This window comes from Ascidiella aspersa, chromosome 3, assembly GCF_963924565.1.
Source record: "Ascidiella aspersa chromosome 3, kaAscAspe10.2, whole genome shotgun sequence".
Lineage (NCBI taxonomy): Eukaryota > Metazoa > Chordata > Ascidiacea > Phlebobranchia > Ascidiidae > Ascidiella > Ascidiella aspersa.
This window is the reverse complement of record NC_139449.1, coordinates 21,901,142-21,919,444: the sequence shown is the minus strand read 5'-3', so window position 1 is coordinate 21,919,444 and position 18,303 is coordinate 21,901,142. Positions and strand designations below refer to the sequence as shown.

At 40.1% G+C, this 18,303-nt stretch overlaps 1 protein-coding gene across 1 annotated transcript; it reads left to right on the top strand.

Moving 5' to 3' along the window:
• Positions 1 to 594: 594 nt before the first annotated feature.
• On the top strand, positions 595 to 16,744 carry LOC146160825 (uncharacterized). The gene is made up of 12 exons (XM_083385028.1): positions 595 to 810; positions 3,871 to 3,941; positions 5,195 to 5,403; positions 6,616 to 6,741; positions 7,422 to 8,852; positions 8,984 to 9,807; positions 11,095 to 11,306; positions 11,917 to 12,052; positions 12,951 to 13,088; positions 14,134 to 14,277; positions 15,466 to 15,620; positions 16,231 to 16,744. Exons 1-12 carry the CDS (start codon positions 595 to 597, stop codon positions 16,427 to 16,429), a joined length of 3,861 nt encoding a protein of 1,286 aa, XP_083241154.1. The 3' UTR covers positions 16,430 to 16,744.
• The last annotated feature ends 1,559 nt before the right edge of the window (positions 16,745 to 18,303 follow it).

Sequence of the window (18,303 nt, the reverse complement as noted above, 5' to 3'; positions counted from 1 at the left end):
CTCATCTGAACCACTTGGGAGGTAAAAACAGACTTTAGAGCTTTGTTATTGTAGCGAATCACCGAAGTAAAACGCCAGACTGTCTGTGAAGCACATAACTCCTGCTTTGACGCGTTGAGTATTACGAATTATTTGACAGGAACGCACCGACGTAAACATACTAATTAGGCTACGTTATGTTTAAAAATAGTTTATGCTACTCACAAAGTAATCCTTATTAGTCAGATTATATGGAAAGTAATGAACGTTGTTTTGGTGACTTAGCTCTTCTGTGGTGAAATATGCTCAGTTTCTTACCCCGGAGAAACTTGCAGCACTGGCTAAATTGATTTCTATGTTTGCTAAAACTGTTAAGCATTACATGTACTTATTAAAGTTGAAATTACTTATTAAATAACTATAGTTACTTAAATAAAAAATAAAACATGAATCAAACAGATTGAGCCCTACTCGCTTAATTAAAACAATGACTTTCAAACACCAGCAGTTTACGCAAGAATTTATGGGTGTTTTCGTTCGTGCTAAGAACTCCGTTTTGCGCATGGTCGAGTGGGGTACTATAGGGGAGATCTAACTATGTGTACACGCGTAGACATGTCCCTGGTCGTTCCCCCCGATGGCGAGGTACGCAAAAAGATTAGCCTGGACAGTGGCTGCTACAGCGGCGGCGACCGAACGAGCTCCAATACCCCGCCGTCGCTTCAACAGTTGCGACTGGAGCACCAGCTTGCATTCCGAGACGGCAATTCGCACCGAAAGCCGACAGTCGACGGCCTGCGCGAATGTTTGCTGAACATCATAATGCCCTCGGTAAGGCCACAACCACATTAGCATTCTATATATCAAGTTATTTGTACACTATCTTCGGTCTGAACATGTAGGTTGAACGGTTGTCAGGTTGAAATCGGCCAACCGCACGCGACCGTTTTCGAAGCGCGTAATTTATTGATGTGGACTCTGATCACGTTGGGTTTTCAATCTGCCCTGACCGTTTTATTTGTTTGTGGACCGGTTGGAGTTAATCTTTTATTTATGACGGGTTCCTTGCGAGGCTCCCTTTTTAAACCAGTGTGAAATCCATTTTTTACGCCGAACATTTCTAAGTTGTTGTAAAGATGTATTTAAATAAAGTAAAACTTACACATTTACCACATTATCTACTCGACAACAATGTATGTTTTTAACCCTATCCCGGATTTACGCGATTCTCCAGGCATTTGTTTTCAATTTGATGATTTATTTATCTGACGCATCTTTGACGACTAGAGTTATTTCAGCAACGTCACATTAAATGTTGCACACGTAATCACAGGTTGGTTTCCGCGTATATATGTTTACTCACGGCCAATACAAAGTATTTACTATGGTTTACTTAGGGATCATTAAGATGGAGTACCGGGCTTTAAACGGCGCAATCTAACGACCGTGAAATACGTAACAGTGCCTTTCTCCACTTGTATTCTTTACAAAGGTAGGGGAAAGTTGCCCTGGATGGGACGTTGCCTGAGTCGGGACTTGGGGATTACATCGAAGTGCCATTAGGTAGCGCCAATTCTTAATTATTTTTTGAAGCACACAATGGTAGCCATCGTTTTAACACAAAAACATTTCAGTAGGCTGACGGCGTTTTTAGAACATATCAATCTAAAGAAAATAGGGGTGTTTTCTTGCTGGTTTTATTATTTTTAGATCTGAGTTATTTCATATTTGTTGAAGTTGTAAATTCATTTTTACTAATAGTTGAAGTAAAATTCATTTTTACTAATATATGGGTAATTTACCAGGCTTACTTATACAGGCAAGTTTTTCATATTATCTGGTACCTATAAGCAGTCAGTATATCTTCTGTATATGGTGATGTGGGGTGCGTAAGATGAGACAGGCCGTTCCCAACTGAGGAACTATTTGTTGCAACCTACATTTTGGCTTATTGTGACAAAAAATGGACTTGCCATTACCGCTTTTTAAGAAGCTAACATTTTGTTATACCGTAGTTCAAAAGTTTTCAACTAACAAATTTTAATATGGTTAGTTTTAAAATTTTGATGTATGACGTAAAACATTATATACGGTTTCCCTATCCATAAAATACGTTAAGAAATGCACCTGGTTAAAATGGATCACCGTATCAACAGGTTTGTAAGAAATATTGCAAATGCAGGTAAAATTTGACTTAACAAAAACCATACTTACTCGAATTAAAACAAAATTATTGTTTAAACGTCCGCTAAAAAACAAACGAGCAAACAGACAAGATTTGGCCTAGGTCGTGTGTGTTGAGAGCTATCAACACAGGCAGAATATTTGTATAATGTATTCAATGTAAAAATATAGACACAACAAAACTAAAGTTCCAAGACAGTCACTCTTTGTCACGCACTTGTCCTGTTAATTTGAAAATATTAATTTTCGCTTACCACAGCAAATTCGCTTGTGGTACAAATTGATTAATTTAAAACAACGGATTCATCCTGTCGCATCTTGCGAATCACACTGTCCCATCATATGAAACTCTGGTTTCTTAAGACGGGACACAACAACGTTTTTTCTAAGACGATTTTATAAAAAAGTCAGAACGCTAGAGGCAAAGTTATATATGTTTTTTAAACGTTACGGGAAGAGGTATCAAGTAGGCATGATATTATTCAAAATTATTGTAATAACTGAACTACAATCATTTGAAAAAACGTGTCCCGTCATGGGCAACCTTCCCCTATTGTGCTGCCTGACTTTGGATAGTAGAAATAATTCGGGGCAATGTTCACCTCGAAACTGTCACACGAAATTCCGCCGTAGGCTTGCTGTCGAATCTAGTGCTGTTTATTTTTGAAAAAAAAAACACTCAGTTGTCTGATATAAATAATTATCCGAGCCATTATTTAGGCATTTAAGCTATATTACATAATTTTGTTTTAAAAACACACAAAAAAACAAATATTTGTGTCTTCAAATCATTTGTTTAGGATCAATCCAGTGAGTTAACAATAGTCGTCATTAAGCAACAGGTTACGACTTAAGTAATTGTATCAGTGGTCCCCAACATTTTATTGCTCGATTTTTATTTGCGAGCCCCTTCATAATTATTAAATAAATGATGGTAATAACAATAAATGAAACTGGGCACATCAAAATAAATTCTACACATTGTATCCTAATCAACCTCAAAAGGTTTGTACAGCTTTATTAACAATAGAGAGAATCTTGAAGTTTCTTAAATACCTTTTGACACTATTTGCTTTAAAATTGGGACCCAACTGTGCCGCAGCACCCCGGTTGGGAACCACTGAATCAAAGTTTCATAATTAACAGAAAGATAACCAAAGTCTTAGTACAACCGTTATCACACAAATACAGATGATCGATCAGACGTATGTTTATCCGTAACTTTTTATACCTCTAGCGCAGATATATTGTATTTATAAAGCAGCGTTAAACTCTGTTAATTTGCAAAATATCCTTGGCGACAATATTTGTAAACAAACCTTAAAACGAATTTTGAGGACATTGTATGACGCCTTTCACTAATTTCGAAAGGCAATTTGTGTGTAATAGCGAAAACCAATTTGTATTAACACCAAAATATAGGTTGAAATTGGATGCGTTTCTGTATAGATCGACAGCTGTCGACCCTAGGCAAGATTACCACCCGGTGTTGAAATTACCCCTGACGGGAAAACCACGATATAACATTTCGCTCGGATTTGACGGATTGCCCTCATCAATCTCGCGATTCGACAACGCCAAGTGCAGGGATGCAAAACGCGAGCTCAAAATCGCCCAGCTTTCACCGCCTGCTCACCTTTCGCGTTTGACGCGAGCAGTCGGCTCAAGAAAAAAAAAATCGATTTAACGTTCAAGTTTTCTGCGCAGGAGCTCTTCGTGAGGCGAATCTTCTTCCGACTGCTGAAGCGCTACAGCGACGACGTGTTCGATCAAGTCCGGTGAGTCGCGCTTTGCAATACGTGCGCTTCAGGTGTGGGTCAGCCGATAAATTAGGGGGAGTCCACTATTTGCAATCGAGACTTGTGCTCTCGTTGTTCCAATTCATCTTTCTTAATGCACCGGAATGTTCCCCAAATATAAACAGATCGCTACACTGGGGCAACATATGTGTCGTCCAGATATTATGCCGTTTTTTAAACTGTATTTTCACTTTATCCTAAACTCTCTAATTCGTATTATTCTGAAAAAACAACAACAATGAAATAAAACACCCTCACCCATTGGGAACGTTGTAGCTGTATAGCTGCTGCATCTCATGTTTACGGTCGAACGAGGGTAGGAGGGAGGGGGACGTTTTATCGATATCGACAAGGGGGTGAGCGCCCACCGGGTTCAAAAGCCGTGTGTGTGTGAATAATTCATCGCTCACTTTTATTGGCCTGTCTGCGGACGCTAATCGAATAATTAATGGCTCCGCGATGCGCGCGCGGGAATAAACTTGAGGCGCTCGATCGTTTAACTTGATGGCGCGACGGCAGCAACAAATATCGCGTGTCGCGAAATTTTTGTGACGAGACGGGAGCCTTAAAGGGTGAGCCCGATCCCTCGGGACCCATCGCCCTCCGTTTTCCAGACGTTACTACGCGATTCCAGCAGTTGAACGAACCCGTTTTCTATGTCACGTCTCACCAGCCAGCGCAAAACAATCGTAAATGCGATCCCGTGCGGTGACCCGGCCTTGTTAGATATTGTGACTGTCGGGCTGTTTTTCTTCGCAACCACTTCTGCCGAATCAGTAGTGAAACATCATTGACTTTAGGATGGGTTGGTGAGATAACCGCTTTAACTTTGCAGATTAAAGTTAAGCGACAACTTCTCATAAATGAAGGCCATGCCAAAATCACGGCTTGGGATTAGTATCACCTATAGTATTGAATTTATAATAATTGTTAACATATTATGCTTCACAAATAATACTATTACTGGGCTATAGTATTTACCTGATTACAATTTGAAGAAAATGCACAAGAAACAACAAAATAATATTGCGTCGCCAAAGCTTTTCTATTAATTTACGGTTAACGATATCACATTTTTACCATCGAACGAAACTTTTAAAAAAACATCTCAAGGCTGCAGGAACGAGAACATTCTCATACTGACAGCGAGAATTGTACGTAGGCTATAGGTAAAAGGGTGTGCTGACCAGTGATCAGCAAACACCACGTTAGATTGAAATGATAATCTCCAGGGCGCTCATAAAGCAGAGATGCAAGGTAGACGTTGGACTTGACGATCCGGAGCGTTACCGGGACCACTATCCTTCGCGCGTCGGCGACGCACACCGCTACAAGTACGCCAAGGCGTTGCCCATAGTGATGCGCGACGCCGCACTGCGCAACAAGTTCTTTAACCAACGGCGATTGCTGAACATGATCACATTCCTCGCGGAAATCATAAGTATTACAAATTTTAAATTTATTTTTTAATGGTCCATGTTATGAGCAGGGGTGTCCAATAATATCCGATCGAAGCCGATACCAGGTGCCAAGTGGTAGAATCGGTACTCTTTCCGATTGGTGCCGATCCGATACAAGGTTACTGTAGGAATTTAATCCATTATTTGCGATCCAACGCAGCGGTTATATCCTAAAACGTAAATTTATAAAAAAAATAGTTTTATTGGAAAATAACTGGAAGTAACTAAATTTTAACGCTAAAGAAAAAGTTGGGCTAGAAACCGGTAAAAATATTTTGATGATTTTAATGTAATCTTTTTTTAAGCATATAGGCTAGTTATGATTTATGACATTATTTGGTTTCGGATAAGATCGCGATACTTTTTGTGAAATAATTTTGGGCTATCGGTATCGTAATAAATCTATTGGACATCCCTAGCGATGAATACATAATTATTTTTGATATGTTTTATGTTTTATAGTCAATTTTTGGTGCAAAAGCATATGCTTAGGTGGCTAAAAGAATTGCGAGTTTAGGAAATTATAAATTATTTTGCGAAGGCGCTCTGGTTAAAAAATACGCAGTTTACTCTAATTGGACTGGGGCTATAGAGTGTTTAAAACCTTGAGCGCTACTTTGTTTTAATTTTTAGAAGTTTCATTACTTAATGGCTGCAGCATTATCGCTTAAACTTAAACTATATTTTTTTTTGGAGTCATAGAAACTATATTTTTTTTTTGTATTTATATTTTGGAGTCATAGAACCTTTGGTTAGATCAAATGCAATATATGTCACATATTTAGTAAAAATGTGTCCAATTGCTGTAGATTTATTTGATTTTCATCACTCATCTAAAGTAAATAGTTTTAAAACATTTGAAAAATAATCAAATGCAAAGGCTGATATATATCTTGACAAAAAATGACTATGGCCAAAATTGAGCCAATAGGTAAAGATGACATATAAACACCACTGTTCATCAGCTCTATGAACGATAGCATGGCATACTTTCCTTTTAAACATAATGCGATAAAGCTTTTTTTAGATCAAACGAAGAGGGGTAAAAGCTATTAATCCCAAAATAACTAGTAAAAAACGCGGGGTGTGAGCCTTAAGCTCAATTGAGCTATCGTGCCGCATACTCGACGTCGCGTATCCATTCCTCGACCAACCCTGCTACAATCAATAGAGATTTTATTGCTGTTACGCAGACACCGATTTTGTGGTGGTGGCGGAGCGCTTTGGCGGCGAGATGGCGTCACATTTGTGTGCGACCGACGGACACTCCTTGCGATCGATTGGAAGCTCGCTGGAACACTTCATCAACAATCTCGATAGTACGTATTTCTCTCCCTCTCTTAGTCTCTCTCAAGATGCGTCATGCGCTGTACAGAAATGTATCCATTCTTTATTTTTTATTTCAAAACGTAAATCGTCGCTATAAAATATTTAGACAAGGCAGGAGGCAGGCCTTTGGTGTGTGTTTTTTGTATAGGTGGTCGTATAAACGTTATTGCACGGCTTGTGCCTATAAGGATGTCTGATAACGTTGCCCGATATTTCCTGAAGTAACGCCGTCTAATCCGATGATAAATGTCACTGCTGTGACAGAAAGGCATTTTGATGAAATTAAAAAAAAAGATTGAAGAATGCTCAACTTGAAATCACTGTATATAAAAAGACAACACTTATGGTTTTAAACCGCCTAATAAACTGCAAATTTATTATTGATTTACCATATAGTTGTAATGACCTAAAACGGTTACGTATATAGAATGCCGTACTTACATACTTTGGCAAAAGCAAGACATACAATGAATTTATGCTAGAATTTCTTTCCTAAACTAAACCCGAAATTCGTTCACCTATATTGTTGCCATTGTACACTTTTACGGGTGTTTATTTTAACCGAACTGATCTTTTCCGTTTTGAACTGTCTCAAACGTATCGCGCTTTGGAAATAGCCTGGATAAATCGTAATTCAAACATCGATTTATGCCGTTAGTTAATTCCGCAGGCCTGGCTTCACGATTGCTGGAATACGGACACCCCTCACGTCAAACGACCGGCAACAGTTGCTATGCGGGCGGCGAGGACTGCATAGCGGTCAAGCGGAACCACTCGGTCATTTGCTTTCCGCGCAAAGACATTATTACGCGCCCCGGCAACAGCAGCAGTAAGCAATCAGTCTTGCTTTTCGCTGACGCCGTGACACAGGGCGGCGATTCAAACAACCTGATACTGAAGTTTCGCACGCCCTTTCCGTGCATGGCGCTTTTTGTGGCCGGAATGATCGAGGAGTTCGGCGTGACGCTGTACCGCAAGCGCGTCCGAGTGCAACGTGAGCCCGCTTCGGCGTCCAAAGTGCTGTCGAGGCTTGACTGCTCCGATTGGCCGGACCACCATGGCGACGTCCACAACCACGTAGCTCGTGACGTCGACATCACCCGCGCTCAGCTGAGGTCGGGCCCGCCGCCCTCGATCGAGTTCATTGGGGAGTCCTTGTCCCTTGGCAGTTCACAAATGAGCGGTGGCGAGCTACTTTTAGGGAGAGGAAACGATTGTAGCGACGGCAACAATAAGCGACGTTGTTCAGACAAAGGGGCGACGTGTTTGCGTGACAGCGCTGTCTTCGTGTACTGCATTCGCGAGCAAGCAGATGGGGTTGGGCGCGACACGATTTCCATTAGCCGGCCGACCAACGTTACGCCATTAGGCAAACACTCGGAGATCTTTGACGCCGGCAGTAAAACGTCCGGCGCCGAGACGGAAAGCGAAACCCGAGAGTCCTCTGACAGTTTAACGGTCGACAGCCGTGGAGGCAGCGCACGTCGACATTCGGCCGGTAAATCTCCAAATACTAGCGAGGCAACAGTTCGAAAGCGGCGAAAGTCGAAAAAGGCCGGCTTGCAAATTCGGAGGTGGGACACGACCAGCGATTGCTTGAGCGTAACGGCGCGGCCCTCTGGCCTCATCCGTCGCAGCTCGATGCCAAGCGTTCGATATTGGACGACATGTGAACAGAACGCGGCTGCCGAAAAAAACGTCGCCCGGCGCAGCTGTCAGCATTGTGAGACACCGCGAAGCGTCAAGTGCCCGACGGAATGCGTTGTAAATCGCAGGTCGGCCGAGGCGAGGAGCTGCACGGACGTGCGGGAGATTTGCCGTTCATTAAGGATGCCAAATGCGACGTCGCACCGCGCGGGCACCGCTGGGAACGGCGCGCTTCATTATTTTCAGCTCGAACAGGGCGACTCGGGCGATCGTGAAGGCACGGAGAACACGGCCGATGATATTGGATCGAATTCCGCAGAGAGTCGATCGACTAGTTGCGTGAAACGAGCTTCTCCGCAGGCGACCCTTGTGTCACAGTCAAGGTGTCCATTCTCAGTCGTTCAAACGAATGCAACGATGGAAGGTCGTATGACAGAACTGGGAGCAAAATCAGGTGGGCGCTATAGCCATGTAGTTGTTTGTCTTTCTGTTGTTTGTCCGTTTATTGTTCTCGTTTGTATTTATGGGCGAAAGCTGTTTTTAGTGTGTTAAATATTAACCGACGGTCACTGCTTTAATTTGTAGGGGCATCGCTACTGTCCAAAGCCATTACGAAAAACGGAAAAGATATGATGCGAGAGGTTAATTCAAAGAGTTTGCCGCAAAGGGCCAATTCGTTGAGATTAACGCCGTGCTCGAATATCGGCAGTAAACTAAGCGGTCATTTAAATCAACCAGATTACGGTGCATTATCGGCGAAAGGCGTCGTTGATAAGCCGCGGGGTTGTCCATTCTCGCAGCTGCACGACAACCCTGCCCTGTGGTACTATAGACAATGCAAGCGAAGCTCGGAGATCAGCCCCAACGATTTGCGCAAAGTGGAAAAGCAACTGCTGGAAAATCAACACGACATGCGGATCAACCCGCGTGATATGGTCGCCCAATTCGATGACGTCGTATCCCTTAGCTCGGCTGACAGACACAACGCGTTCAGCAGTAGCACCGCTTCTTTAAGTGAGAGTGTGGCCTCTGCAAAATCAACTTGCAACTTTTCCGCGCGTTCGCGGCCCAGTTGTATCGGCGTGGCCACTTTCTGTAAAGCATTTCCTTTCCATATCGTATTTAACCGTCGCCTTGAGCTCCTGCAAGTTGGGATTGCAATTCTTCGGTTCATGGACTCAGACAAAGCGGCCCGGGTGGCTTGCGGCCCCAAAATGGGCCAACAAAGGGCCTTCTTCTCCGACCACTTTCAAATCACCAGTCCAAAGTTGTCAACAAATGAAGACCAGTCACTGCCGTTTCAGGAAATATTGGGTCTGGTTAATGAGCCTTTCACAATAAAATTTCGCAAAGACCAGCATGGAAAAGATTGCCCGTCGGATTCCGACCGGCAGAAAACAATGATGGAGGTCAGTTGAAGTAATTGGTAAATTTGTACTGTAAAACTTATCTTTACTTGTGTGGCGTAACTAGCAGTTTTATCAGTTTTGTTGCAATGGTCCCTATGAGGGATTGAGAGATAGGCTTACTTGACAGAAATGCGTATATCCTCAGACAAATTGATGTAGGCCTATGTAGGCTGTAGTATAACGTGACGCGATTGTTTGTTTTATTCTTCTTTTAGTGTGCGAATAATATCGCTTTCATGATAATTATAAAAAAGCTTTTACAGTAGATTTCACGTTTCGTTAGCAACCCTCGATACCAACAGGAATGTAAAACATTGGTGTTTTTAGGCAGACGATAGTAAAATTCCACCTAACTTTCAACTGTTGGCCAAATAACTATATAGTGTTGTCAACAAGGCATTTAAAAATGACCAAAATCCAGTGAAGTCATTCCTAAAAAATAATGTTTAAGTCAAGTATAAGGCCATGTCATTCGAAACAAATAATCTATTTAATTACAAAACTTAAACCTAAGTAATGTCAAGTGATTTATGTAAATCACTTAAGTTTAGGTCAAGTCACTTATCCAATTGGCTTGATTTTTGTCAAGTTGTTCGACATGGGTGACTTAATTATATGGTAAAGTCATTGACACAACACGACTAATCACTGGGAGACTAATGAACCCAGGTTATCTACAAACAAATACTAAAACGATAAATACCTACACCGGTCAACATAGTATGGCGTTTGCATTGGAATTGTTTGCATACCACTTACATTTGTACAAATTACGGCGGCACGACCCCCGTTAAAATGTGGCCAGATAAAACTGCAGATTTACTGGTTTGAAAGCTTTAGGTAGGTCATTCCGATTTTAAAACTTTCACCAAACACCCAAACGTGTTATTAGACGGACGCAAAAGGTTTAGTTTGGTGTCAAATGAATTTGCTGTTAAAAGTTAACTTTTTTTTGGTAAAAATAAAGTTTTATTTTAGATAAGCTTATAGAAAGCTTGCAAAAGATTACTGTATGTAGCTATAATAATATCTTGTAGTTGTAACACAAAAAAGTAAGGATGATTTGGTATAGTTCAAATAATAAAAAGTCAAGGGAAATGACAATTTGAATGTGTAAAATAAGAGGATAGCCTATTTCCTCGCCCTTAAACGTATAAATAAAAAGAAAGAAATGAAATAATTAAACCAATGCGTTTTGTTTGAGCATATATCAACAAAAATAGAAAGAAAAACAAACAAAAAAATGAAGTACGAAAGCTCTAATAAACGGTGCTCTCTCTTTGTTAGAGCATGGAAGTTCGTGGCGAGATGCTTTTCATCAAAGATCGAGACTGCTTGCTCTTCATGGGATCGCCCAACCTCAACAAGCTCGACGAGCTGCGCGGCACCGGCATCTTTATCTCCGACATCCCGATCCATGACGCAACGCGTGACGTCATACTGGTCGGTGAGCAGGCGAAGGCACAAGAGAGCCTGAAGCGACGGATGAGCAAGCTCAGGTAACGTTTACGTTACAGAGATGATCAATTTGCCGGGGTAATTTCGGAAAGTGCGTCGTATTTTTATTTTTCTAAGATTTATTAATCAAACGGTAGCACATAGGACGGATGTACCTTAGGTAAATCTCAAAGCATGTTATAACTTGCATTATGGTACCTTTTCAGTGTATGCCAATTAGGCATATGTACAGTAATATGGCCGTCCTAACGTCGCTATATAGTTGGCTTTTATAAAGTTAGCGCGCCCCTGCTGTAATATACTGTTTTGAAACATAAGTAGGTGTGTCATCAGTTTTGATTGCTATCAATAATCTACAGAAAACGTTTTTTTTTTTAATTATTCCGTGATGGTTTCGTGTATACGTTTTTTGGCACATATGCAGTCTATATCGGTGGGCCGCGAACAATACTAATATAACATTGTGTCCCAGGATGCTGACTTTCTTAGATCACCCTTTACGGTATCGAACACGTGCCACAATACCTTATTGATAAACACGCCTATAGTTTGTACTACGGCAGTAACTTTCTTGCAAATAAGGGTTTCACTTCAAGTTTATCTCATTACATTGATAACTCTTTAAGTATTTACGTAAGATTCTTCACGCAGAGAAACTCTGGAAGAAAACAATTTCGCGCTTGAGCAGGAGCGACGGCTGAATGTCGAACTTCTCTACTCGATATTTCCTTCTGATATTGCCGAGGATTTATGGATGGGAAAACAGGTCAACGCGAGACAACTAAAGGTAAGCTTCCTATTCTCTACCTGGTAAACGTTGGCGTTCCACTTTCCTATAGTTACGTTCGTCACTACGTGTCCTAATTTTAAATAATTCAAGAAATACGCCGAGCAAAGTGTACAGAAATAACAAAAGGTTATGTAGCCCACGTCAAAGTACACAACAGCACAAAAATAGAACTAGTTACTCGCAAAATCACAAAAATTGTACTTTGTTAGTCGTTTGATTAAATTGCATTTTCAATAATGAAAAAATCCAAAGTCAAATAAAATACATAGTTTATTGAAACGACTAGCATACTCTGTATAAATGTTGTGTTAGTCTTTGATGCTGGGTATTTTGTGGCCTGTTGTTGGAAGCATTAATACATTATGCCATTCTAAAGCTAACAAACCATAAAAGGTTTGTATTTTGACATCCTTTGTGTTGAATGCCATACCTTGAATCAAAAGGTTGCGAAAATTAAAGCAAACATTATGTTTATTTTTGGTTTATTAGAATGTTGCGATTTATTGTCTTTCCTTCGTGTTTCCTTTCGTATATATACTATAGAATGTAAATATTGGAGAACGTTTCTTCGAAAAGCTGTTGACATCGCTTACATATTTGTCGTTTGTAAAAACATGGAAATTTAAAAACAGAAAGCACAATTCTCCTATTGCTTTTAGGTTGAGGCGCTTTCTTGGCGGTCTTTATAATGTTAAAAAATATTAGGACCACGAATGCTTTAAATCGTTCTTCGGTTTATAATCTTGTGCGCCCTTCAAGACAAAAATTCACTCCCGTCCAAACGACAGATTTGAGTGAAAGACAGAAAAAACGGCGGCGGCGGAGACGCTAAACTAGCCAATAAGTCGCGCTTGCCTTGTTAACGACTGCGGTTTATCTTGATTATTTCGTCAAGGACGTTACAATGCTTTTCTCGGACATCGTTGGCTTTACGTCGATTTGCTCTTCTTGCTCGCCGATGGAGGTGATCAGCATGCTGAGCAATCTGTACGTGCAGTTCGACCGTCAATGCGGAATTTTCGACGTTTACAAGGTAGCCTTGTGTGTGTACATTTTTGAATTTTCGGGAAATATATTCAGATACCCAATATGGCTTTATAGGGCATTGTTTGGTTAATCGCCCAATAGTCATGTTGGTTATATCTATATGTGATGCTGTTCTATGCATCAGTATAAAGTTGCTGTTATATAATGCAATTATAAAATATATTCAGGTTAAATCAAATTTTTGTTTTATATAAGTGATTGAAAATTTTGTTTTCAACAGTAGATTATATGTTGAACGCGAAATGTTTGAATTGGACGAGTAAAAATGTGATTTCTGCTTCGCGTTGTTGTACATCGTGGCGTGAGCATTTTTGCATCTCTAATCATGCAGATACGAGCAACCGTTACAGCTCCTGTGGTATACAGTTTATTATATCAGTTTAAATAACGACGTTACTCATTCAATTGGCGTAAACCGGTAACGACCAATTCTTCGAAAGTTTGTTCACACTTGTCGATCTATGTGTCAATCCTATTAACCAATTTTGCTCGAAAATAAGTAATATCTTGAAACTATATTTCCCAAATATTACCTATTGGTCGAACGTGCTACCTACATCGTTGAAATATACATCCTTGGACATGTAAGATGTTGCAAGGGTGTGCACAAAAGCTGTAATATGTTTTCTCAAGTGCCGGATTGCACACCCTCGTTCAGATTTTCCGCAATTAGGTGACCCTGTCGATAATATCGATTGTCACTTATTTATCTGAGGTAAATACAAGCAGTATATTGATTTGGGTGTCAAATCTTCTCGGCGAATGTTTTCAACTTTTTTTAAGGAGGATGATTCCACAAATATATACCAGCATGTAGAGCATAAACTGAACGAATGAACGTTGTTTTATTACCAAAGGCGAATTATTACATTGCTCTTCTTTTACTCGGCGATTTTCTGAACTTTTTTCCGGTTTTGCTTCACATAACCGACCAGCCTCCTTGATTCATTGAGTTATTTACCACCACCTTTTGAAATACTTCTAGTGCGTTTTCTTTTGCTTATTTATACCGCATTGTATTTCACTCATAGGTTGAAACGATTGGTGACGCGTACTGTGTAGCGGGAGGCTTACATCGGCCGACCAAGACGCATGCTCATCAGATCGCATGGATGGCTTTGTTCATGATCACATGCTCGCAGACGGTCTATACACCTACAGGAATTGCCATCTCGGTAATCGCCGTTCTGTGCTTTGTATAGAATTAAAATGATAGTTTGTGGATTAGTTATTAGCACGAGTCGTGCTATTACTAAATAATTTTTCGTAAGGATGGCTACATAAGAACAATTCTGTAAATCGTACGATTAATGCGCGGAAATATGGTTTGGTTAAAAAAAAATTGATGATTTCTTCGTCTAACACATTTTTTTCCAACCAAAGATGTTATAATTGGACGAATCTTACCAGAAAGCTGACAACACTATGCATTCCGTACATTGCTTTAAAACCAATAATGCCTGACATGGAATTAAGGTTTTGTACGAACATTGTTTTAGGTCAGTCTTATCATATGCCTGAAACAGGCCTCTATTTAAGCCACAAAGGAAGGTATTGCGTACAAAACAAGATTTAATTATAATTGAAGTTTCTCGCATAATTATGAATCTCAAAATTAGCCCACATTGCAAAACGACTCAGAACATGACGTTTACTGAGGCAAAACCTTATTCGAATAGCAATAAGCAGCATTCCTGAACGTTCACCTCATGGGAGCCCAGTATAAGCAATTAAATTCTTCCAATGTAATTTATTTTTTCCCTTGACAGCTTCAGCTTTTGTCACTATCTCCGGCCGAACATTTAAGGAGCCAAAATAGATTAGTAAATCAATAGCTCATAGCGAAATGGGCGGACGGAGAAAAATCGAAATCCTGCAACGGCACCGAAAATAGATGCCAGCATGCACAAAAATCATTACACAATTTAACCAAAGCTGGTTTAATATTTAGTTAGTGTAAAGTCGTGTTATAAGATTCGTCGTACTCGGTTTAAAAATATATTTTCTACCATGATGCCGATCGTAGTAATATTTTGTTATTGAACATTCTAAAACAGTTCATGTGTAGTTGTAGTAGCCTGTGACGTACCTCAGTTAGCAGGCCATCTATATTTATGGTAAAAATATAACCCTAGCTGATAGGTTAATAGGACACATTCAATTCTTGAGGCCACCTGGTGAACATGAGTCAAAATGTACTAAAGAACACGTTAAATTTGCCTAAAAACAACCATTGTTGTTTATTGTAGTAAGTATAGAATTATAAATGCAAGCCGTCGACGTAACTCACCTTGTATTATTTGGTTAGTGTTTACCGAATGTGGATTCTGGTTGACCGAACGATATATTTACTTGTTTGTTAGATGCGGATCGGCCTGCACACAGGTTCGGTCGTGACAGGCGTGGTGGGAACGCGCATGCCTCGTTACTGTCTCTTCGGCAACAACGTCACGCTTGCCAATCGCTTCGAGTCACACAGCAGCGCCGGACGCATTAACGTCAGCCCGACAACGCACAGGTATAACTCTTTCGAAATCTGTTTGCGTGGCTGTTTGTCTTAAAAAGCCTATTGACGTTTTACGAGCTGACAAGAGCCTTTTGGCTGCTACCTGGTAGCACAATCGTTTCCCATTAATATTTTTGGAACGATAAAAATGGAATGGTTTTAACAATCGACGAGCCGAGACTGTTATACAATACGGGGTATACTGCACTTTTCTTTAACGTCATTAAGCATTTAATAATCCTTTTGAATGAAACGTCTTCTGTAACATAGGCTAATTTGCGCCTCAAGGATTTGAATAACAACCAACATATAACTGCAATTATATAGCGCGCTATACCTAACCTGTCCAAAACATTATTTATTAGGAGTCGACAAAGACTATTATAAACAAATATTTTAAATCGCGGGCAAAAAAAAAGTGTGCGTTAGTTTACAGCCAATCGTTTTTTTTATGTTTAAGATATCACTTAATGTCATAATCAACCAATTGAACGCAAAGTAACCAGTATTTTCATACCAACTGAATCACATAGCACAGTATAGTAAAGCATTTGAGTTCATCTCAGCAATTCAAACGGACCGAGCCCTGAAGAAAATGTTTGCTATCGATTTGTACTCACAGGCTTCTCATCAGCGACCCTGGTTTCAAGTTCACTCCACGTTCGCGCGAGGAATTGCCGCAGGGATTTCCAGCCGACGTGAGCGGCACGCCCCACTTTCTTGACAAATATGAACCTGCCCTGGACGAAAACTCAACCGAAAACGATTGCGTCCTACACACTCGTCGACAAAAAGGCGGCCTGCTGGAGACCGACGTGTAAGCCGCAGAAATCAGACTTCAGCAACGCATTGTTGCACATTACGAAATAATTCGACACCTATTCCTTTAATCCACAGTCTTGTTTGCTGGTTTAACATGCATCTCTTCATCAACGCGGCTGTAAAGCGTAACTGTTTGTATCGACATATCATTTTTGTCATAGGCCTAACAGACTCTGTGTTGTTCAAGAACTTACGTTGCGTGGTACCAAAAACGTTTCTATTTTTTGTATCGGAATTTCTGGTGCTGATTTTCTGTTATTTTTTCGTAATCTTTAATTGTCGCCAGCACATGCATTAAATTTGGCACTGCCAAAACATCGCAATTCCGCATGCAAATGCGGTGGTAGTGTTACAGAACAAAGCAAAATTGTAATGACAATGCTAAGAATATTAACAATTCAAGGTTAGCCTAATGTCGAGATAAGAATATTTTTCTAGCTTCAATGAAAATACAAAAGCAATTTCGCAACTCTATCGTCAGATTTAGATTATATTACCAATCAGGAAATCCATAAACAAAGGGATTATCCAAAATGGCCACCTAATAAAAAATAACCTAAAAAGTCCTAAATGTAATTCTATTTGCATTTTGCGTTTTTTTGTAAAGTCAAACCAATTCTTTTATTTCAGAGTTTTAATCATTTTACTTATGAATGTTTCGTATTGAAACATTTAAAGATAGATTTTATTTTCACCTCCAAGTATAGGCCGAAAAAGTAGGTAGCCTATTTGCAAAACCGAACGGCAAAAGCATATTAGATATCTTGGCCGCTGAACTGTGGACAATCTTTTTTAATGAAATCCGAAAATGAGCTAAAGCTTTTTAGTTTGTCAAGCGCTATTTTTTAACTGCGAGCACTTGACAAATTATCTGATGCTTTATTCAAATCGTATACATTGGTGTTGATAGGCATTTGATATAATTAGGGGTGATATTCTGTCGCGTTATTTTGCAGCAGCACATCGAAAACATATTTTATAAGTCATTGAGGTAATTAATGAGAAAATGTTTTACAATATTGTGACTAAATTAATTTTTTTAGGAAAGTCGACTAGCTTACCATGTCTGTTTTCCGCTTTTAACCAAACAATGCAGACATTCCTGATATCGCATGATTAGCGGATTCTCTCCTAGAAAAGCAAGTGTGCCTCCTTGCACAGCACTAACAAAATGGTAAGAAACTCGCCTTTTTGCATTAGATCTTTTACTTCCGCATAAAGAAGAATCTGCTTTGAGCCCATGTAATTGTAAAGAGTGGCAATTAGTAATATAATTGACAATTTATTCGGCTGAATCAATAACATTAAACCCGTTTATATGCACGTTTAAGCCGGATATTCGAATCTGTTTCGTTAATTCATTCTCTCTCGTTTTGGTGCTGGAATGAATTAAGTTCTCTCGTTTCTTAATCGGTCAAAAGGAGTGGTTTTCAATCCGTTCGCCGCTTCATCTGTTCGTTTTGCGGACGGCCGAAATCGTAATGTAGAATGACCTGCTTTAACGCAGTGAACATCACGCCACTTTTGGGGCGAACGGCCAGTCGTAAACAAAACAACAAGTTTAGCGCATAAGGAAAGAATATTACATACACTCGTTAGATACTAATTTGTGACAGAGGGGCTGGTCTAGAATCCACAAAGTCGAACATTATTTGGATTAGGATGCGGGTTTGGGTAGGTTTAAATAGTAATACTTGGCCCACCCTCACCCAAATATTGTACATTGCTTTAATAATTATCACAACGCTGTGGTAGGATTATAGGCCAGCGCCAAATACAGTTTTCATTAGTCATGTTTGGTACATCTCATCCCCTTCTTTTTTCCACTCTGCCTTGTACATAGCGTTGACCAGCACACATAAGCTTAACTTTC

Coding starts and splice junctions, on each gene's coding strand:
- LOC146160825 (XM_083385028.1), top strand. CDS start 595: ATGTCCCTGGTCGTTCCCCCCGATGGCGAGGTACGCAAAAAGATTAGC. Junction 811..3,870: donor TGAACATCATAATGCCCTCG/GTAAGGCCACAA, acceptor TTTTCTGCGCAG/GAGCTCTTCGTGAGGCGAAT. Junction 14,278..15,465: donor CTACAGGAATTGCCATCTCG/GTAATCGCCGTT, acceptor CTTGTTTGTTAG/ATGCGGATCGGCCTGCACAC.